We start from the raw sequence: 7,090 nt of genomic DNA, 5'->3' as shown, positions 1-7,090 counted from the left end.
TCCAACTTTCCCGAGCGCGCGCACACACACACTAATGGATGCAAATTGCAAAAGCAAATTTAACTAGCACAAACTTGCAACTGCGCTACTGTAACTATTTCCCCAAATTCCCATCCCATCGTGGGAGCCCGAAATTCCCTAACTCAATCGCTCAATGCAAATGATTGCGCACACACAGTGCACAGTGCAGTGCGAACGAGTCGAGTGACGATATGGGGCGGTGAAGGATGGATGAATGGAAACTCGCTCCGGTTGCAAAAATGGTTTGAAATTGACGCACAATTGATTTTTTTTGCTTCTGCTAGTTTGACCATGCAAGCAGAGGGGGAACAAGCACACCCCGTTCCAGCAGTTAACTTCATTACTGGTTCACGCGTAGATGATTCCATGCTGCTAGTGGCGCAAATTTCCACCAACAAACATAGTGAAAAAAGGAAATTTCTCTCTTTCTGGATGTCATTTTTCATTTCGTGGGGATACATTTCCAGTGCGAGTTTTAAAAACGAAAAAATGGAGTGTCGAAGCCATAAATAATGGGAAATTGATTTATTCAGCTACACAATTGCATACCTTTAGGCGCTCTGGGGAAAAATGCACGCCATAGCGGGAATAATAATTCTATACATCTAAATAAAAAACTAAATGGTTTGATTGTTTGAGACAAGAGCAGTGTAACCTAAACACTTTCGACACGTTTAATCGCTTCAGTAGGGAATGTGCGCTTCGACCGAAAATAAATCCCTTTCTAATCGCTCACAACAAATTAAGCTTTTCTGCTGCGTTTTGTTTCGCATTGTTTACAAATCATTCTAACGGCGAAAGAGGAAGCGAACGCGGTAACAGTTCGTTTATTTTTATAACATTATTTAGAACCGCTCCGTTTGCAGCATAACCGCACGCGGAAGACGGCGCTCGTGTTGAGCAGATTCTTTGCCCATTATCTTTACCGAGCGATAAGCAGTAACGGGTTCGCGTTATTGGAAGATTATTTTTTCTTGCTACCCCTTTCTTCATCCAACCCAACACACCCCGCGTCCCCGCGTGACATATCCGATCTCGAGTTGGTAAATTTTAACACGCACGCCGGCCGACTCACAGCTTCCCCCCTCGGTGTGCGCCTAGGAAAAGCACCGCAGACCTTCCGCACGTTTGCACCGCCTGGGAGAGGAAGAGGGAAGGGAATGAATGCTTTTTAAAGCGTGCGAGTTGGGGCTGTGTCGGGGAATTAGAAGCGACGGAACGGAGGCGGCGGAAATAACTAACGTCGTCTATCGTTTGCAAAAACCCAACCCCGGGGCGTGGCAAAACAGGAAAATGGTTGAGGCTGTTTTTCCTTTGCCTTCTTCGACCCCACTTTTCCTGCCGCCTTCCCCGCTCCTCGGCTCAGAGTCACTTCGCATTCGTTGCGCTCTTTGGTTTTTATTCAATTAGCTTCGTTAAGCAGCAAATACCTTACCCGTGTACATATTGTATCCGACCGCGCGAGCTTCAGGGAGGGGATGGAGTCTTCATCCCATCTACAGCACGAGAATAATGAAGCTAAAAACACATTCAAACACGCACCCGTGATCGTCGAGGAATACTGGTAGCAGGGGTAGCGCTGTTGCGGCCTGTCCTTATGCCATTGTTCGCCGTTCCACTTGGCACAACCGGCAATGCAAAGCAGGGATGCGTTCTGACAGCTGCGTGTGTGCGTGTGTATGTGTGGAAATTACTTTCCGAATGAATCATGTTACCCTTGAGCTCGTGTTGTGGTTTTCCGTCGGATAGCTTTCATACAATCACTATCCGGTCCTTGTGCCGATCGTGAAGCAACGCCGCTGGATCATTTGCTGCGGGACGGTACTAATGATGGGAGCTCGCATTCGAAACTACCCAGGTCCGATTCCGTTAACGGAATCAATTTTGGAGCCGATTCTGGAACCGATTCCTATTCCGATTCTACAGTCGATTCCCAAGCCAATTCCGAAGAAGATTCCGGAACCGACTCCGATTCTGGAACCAACTCCGATTCTGGAAGTGATTCCGATTTTAAAACCGATTCTAATTCTGATTCCGGAACTGACTCCGTTTCTGGAACCGACTCCTATCCCGATTCTGGTGTCGATTATGTTGTCGATTCTCAAGCCAATTCCAGAAAAAATCCGGTACAGACTCCGATTCTGGAACGGACTTCGATTTTGTAACTGACTCCGATTATGATTCCGGAACTGACTCCAATTCTGGAACCAACTCCGATTCTGATTCCGGAGCCGATTTCCGAGGCTAATCCGGAGTAGATTCCTGAACCGATTCAGATTCCAGAATCAGCCCCCGGAATCAGAATCAGCTCCGGAATTCGAATTGGACCGGAAACCGTTGCAAAGGTTTCTCAATCGCCTATTCTCATGGAGATACAGAAATCGAATTTGATTTTGGAACCGATTCTGATAGTGGAGGCGACTCTGATTCCGGAGCTGATTCCGGAGCCGATTTCTATTCGGATACACAAGCCGACTCCGATTATCGAGTCGATTACGATTCCTGAGCCGATTCCGGAAACCTACTATTCGGAATCGATTTCTCACAAATACTGATCTAGTTGGAATCGATTTCGACTACAATTTAATTATTCCCATCACTAGACGATACAACAGACCAGACAAGGGACTACAGAGTATCATTTTGCTGCTTTTGTTGCGGTACAAGGCGCTCCCAGTTTGTTTGTTTTTTTTTTGCATTTTGAGTTTTCCCACACTTGGAAGAGATTACAAAATGTCATCCACAGATAGGAAAGAGTCCTTTGACGCACAAGGGCTTACCATTCCGACGGTGGTTTAATGTTTTGTTTCCTGTGTCAGTCTTTCTCCGATACATTGTTTCCCTGTTCGATCTGCCGCATTGGAGGAAGATTGAAATTACCACCGAGCCTGGATTGGATGCGATCGGCAAAACACTCTTGGCAGCGATGTTTGCTGAGTGTTAACGCGATCCATCATCCTTGCATGGTGGGTGGAAAATGTAAATATCATCCAAACAAGGTGTCACCTGGTACGAATGAACAGTTTTGCGCAATTTGACACGATTGTAGCAAGCAAAATTGAAATGTGCGCTTGGAAAGAAATAGCAAATGAAGCAAACGCTTGATTCTTCCCGTTTCGAGTTTCCCGTTTGATGCAGCTGTAGCAACAAGAAATAACCATTGCCACAAACGAAAGCGAAAAAACAACGAGCGTCACCAAACGAATCGAACCGACGAGACGTGCATGAAATAGATTTGTTTAGTGTACCTGCCCTATGGCTCCAGCGTTCAATGCTGTGCAACACTTTATGCCACTTCAATCTGGCCAACGGCTTCCATCCCCGTTTTCTCTCGGAAGCACTTATCAACTCGTGCATTTCATCGCTTGTCTATTGTCTATTGGTGAGCTTGTGTGTTTTCCTGTTGTGCTTCCCTTTTCTTGATGCTTTTTCGCGCTTTACCACCGTCTGGCGAGTGTGGCAAAACATACACACCTAAAAAGCCCGCATCATCGGTTCGATGTTGCCGAGACATCGTGAACTCGTAGTTTTGAGGTCGATCGCTTCCTACACTGCAGTGCACACACACACCACACGAAAGCACTGCAATGAATATGCAGTTTGATTGCTTCTTTGTATTGCGAAAATTGAATTCCACCTTTCCACAAAAACGGGAGGTGTCACCCGCATTTCAAGCGGAGAAAAACAAACGCTACCATCACAGGAAATTTCGCTCACAAACACAAAGGGCACACAAAACACAGTGAGGTAGCCCACGAACAAACCAGAGGGGGAAAAAAAGGTGTGCACCCAAAACTTATCGCTACCCAACAACCACTTAAGAACCCTGGCTGGCTGGCTGGCTGGCTGCAGTATCGCGTAATGAGTGATGACATTAGGGCCCGCGGATGGCGTTCGCCGGCCCGCAAATAGCTTGGCACACTGGCACGTGCACCAAAACCCAAAACCCTCGGAGAACTTGCAACGGGAGGATCCCATTACCTGTGCACCGGACTGGCAGTTTACAACATTAACCGGGACCTGGTGAGGGGAGAGGGGGGGGGGAGGGAGTCGGGCGAAGGCCCGGAAGCGAAAGTTGCAACACTTTACTAAAGTATGGTAATTTCCTGCCCCTTGCACCTGACCCAACCCACACCCAACCCGACCTGACCATCAGCCATAGTGCGAGCGTCAGAGAGAGAGAGAGAGAGAGAGAGAGAAAGAGAGAAGGAGTGTGTATGTGGCAGGTTCCGCTTCCGCCCGCTTTTCGCAACACCGGAAGATAATGTTAGAAAACTTTAGCAAACCGAAAACTCACCCAACCCGCTGCTGCACACTTTTGCTGCACACAAACTCATACACACACACTCACACCTTCATTTGCTGGCTTAATGTGCAGGTGTGAAGCGTGGGCGAGAGAATTAGTATTTGCGGTCCGTTCTTTTGCCACCTGCACGCCTCTCTCTCTCTCTTTTGTGTTGCTTTTACACCCTCCTCCCCAGCTTCAATCAACGCCGTGGCGTGTTTTACCAAGACTTGTGCCCCGGTGCAGTTAGGGCTCGTGGCGTTTCGACCCACCTTCCGCAGCCCTGTAGTCCTGCCTGAGGGATAATAATGTCCAGGGAACATGAAAATTTTTCCTTCCTTCGTCGACTTCTCTAGCTCCTCGCTCCCTCTTTCTCTCTATCTTTCTCTCCGTTTTTTCTATGAGGTGCTGCTCGTTCGGGAACAAGAGAGGTCGAGAGGTGTGAAAATTGATTTTCACTTCACGCCATGCACGTCACGGTTTACCGACCAATCCTGCTGGCCATTTAGTTAAAGCCAGGAAGTCGGGGCATTTAACATTGCACCTCGACCGAAACGTGCACGCGGGGTGAGTTGGGGAGGTCCCTACCTTGGCCTACCCTAATGAGGAAGAGTCGCGGAAGCAGGTGTACCTGTCGTACATAATTTCCTGCAGCTGCACGTCGTCGTCGTCGTTGGTCGTCGTTCGTCGTTGGTCGTTGGTCGTGATGAGGGAGTATCGATTAAATTTATTCCGACTGCCTGTGACGGAATGATTGGAATAGCGCATCTGAAATCGTTGCCAGCTTTTTTTTCTTTTGTTGTATGTATGGGTGTTCCCATAGAATAGCATATAATTTGTTAAACGTTAGCACAAAGCGGCGCATAAATCCGAATGCTTTCAGCGGCACTTCCTGGCACAGCCAAAGGGGGGGTGAGCAATTGGCGGTGGCTGAGTGTATGTAATTTTTCTACCTATTCCGGTTGTAAAGTCGTTTATTTAACATTTCCGGTCGCTTCCCGTCCCCCCTGGAAAGAGCAATAGCGCTTGCATGTTGAAAATGGAGAGCAAGGAATTAACGATTCATTAGGTTTTACTTAACCCGGTACGGTAAGGTGGTACGGAGCGGGACGGTGCAATGCAATCCGGTTGCAACCTTTGCCTGCTATTGTGCAATGTTTCGCAATTCGCAGTAGAACAACACACACCAATAAAACTGCGCCTTTGTTAGTGAGTGATTAATTACAGTCAAATGAGATGAAAGCAACAACATAGCAATTATGTAGTTAATGATGACTTTTTGCCATCGACAATAGTGTTACAATAGTTCTACCCTTTCTAATGAGGACTTTTATTTTGCATTGTGAAAGGGCTGATTGATGTCAAGTCGATGGAGTCTATAAGCTGGGATTTCAAAAATGTGCTCACAAGAGGCAGTTTGTATGTAATCGTATTGCAATTATGGATAAAAAAATACAAATTCCCTGTTTCCAGCCTATGTGTATACACTATGTTTGAAGGATGTCAATGCATTGCATTAAATTACACAAAAAGAGCTAAAACATTGCTGTTAATAAGCTGCATCTCCAAGAGTTAATATAACTTATTTGCATTTACCAAACACCATTCGTATGTTTTATTTTGCATTTTACCATAAATTAGTTAAATAACTCTTCTTTGTGCTATGTCAAATCAAATCAAGAGAATCAAATTTCGTTGAGTGAGCTACCTCTCCCCCCTGATGAATAATTAAATTGTCATTGGATTGAATCAATCGTAAGTCGTAATCGTAACTAACTCTTCGACGTCTTCAATTTCGAAGAGTTATTTAACTCTACACACTAAAAAGTCATTTGCAGCGCTGGCTGGTGACTGACTAGCAACTCAATCATAATAATCTTTTTGGATTATATCGAACATTTGAACCTAGATTCGACGATTCTGCCTCTGTTCTTTACTTCTACATTGTTCTTGTTTCACCTTAAGGCTGCACGATCTTCTTTTCTTCAGTCTTTAGCCCTTCAGCCTTCAGTGTTTGGTCTTGGGGCAATTAATTATTATTAAATATTAAATTTCTGTAAAATAAATGCATATAACACATTCATGGTTATTAGAAATTAAGAGAAAGGGCAGATTTTAATCTCTTCTCTACTTATATAAAAATCTCGTGTCACGGTGTTTGTTGCCAGCTACCTCCAAAACAGCTGGATCATTTTCAACGAAACTTTGCACACACCTTAAGGTGGTATGAGAATAGGTTTTAAGACTTGGACATATATATTTGTCCAGATGTTACTCACCAAACTTAATTTAATTTAAATTTTTTAACTTTCATACAAAGAGCAGGATTGATGTTGTTGTAAATAGCACTTTGACATTTGGTGTAGGTACCGAGCTGTTTACACTTGATAATCGGATACTGCAAGGATACAATTATCCCAAGTGATGGATTATAAGGATTATTATTCCAAAGCAAAGATGGATTATATTTCAGTTTTTTGGGAATAACTAAGTTTTACGGGTCTGCTTGTACATTTTATTATTACTTATTCCCTCTTAAAAGTGGCATCGTTCCCGAGACTAGGTTTGGTGAGTGAGAATCTATCTACGTCCTTTCTTGCAAGAGCCAGTCAGTCTAGCACATAAACTAGCACGCTGCTCCATCCGACACGCGCTATTAAGCTATAAAAGTAAAATGTTTTGCAGCTGAAGATACGTTTGAATTGAAATTGTTTTTATTGCTTCTTTCTGCTCACAGTTAAGTGCTCTGGCTGCTAGCACGATCATCAACATTTCTTTTAATTA

At 44.8% G+C, this 7,090-nt stretch overlaps 1 protein-coding gene across 1 annotated transcript; it reads left to right on the top strand.

Annotated features, from left to right (window-relative positions):
- Positions 1 to 1,851: 1,851 nt before the first annotated feature.
- On the top strand, positions 1,852 to 2,576 carry LOC125907349 (E3 ubiquitin-protein ligase RNF12-B-like). The gene is made up of 2 exons (XM_049608989.1): positions 1,852 to 2,147; positions 2,324 to 2,576. Exons 1-2 carry the CDS (start codon positions 1,852 to 1,854, stop codon positions 2,574 to 2,576), a joined length of 549 nt encoding a protein of 182 aa, XP_049464946.1.
- Positions 2,577 to 7,090: the final 4,514 nt, after the last annotated feature.

This window comes from Anopheles coluzzii, chromosome 3 (assembly GCF_943734685.1).
Source record: "Anopheles coluzzii chromosome 3, AcolN3, whole genome shotgun sequence".
Classification (NCBI taxonomy): Eukaryota; Metazoa; Arthropoda; class Insecta; order Diptera; family Culicidae; genus Anopheles; species Anopheles coluzzii.
Note: the sequence above shows the minus strand (reverse complement) of the source record. Positions and strands in the feature narration are given on the sequence as shown.

Bases quoted from the DNA above. Each gene is read 5' to 3' on its own strand.
- LOC125907349 (XM_049608989.1), top strand. From the start codon at position 1,852: ATGGGAGCTCGCATTCGAAACTACCCAGGTCCGATTCCGTTAACGGAA. The intron at 2,148-2,323 runs GTACAGACTCCG...CCCCGGAATCAG, and splicing joins CCAATTCCAGAAAAAATCCG to AATCAGCTCCGGAATTCGAA.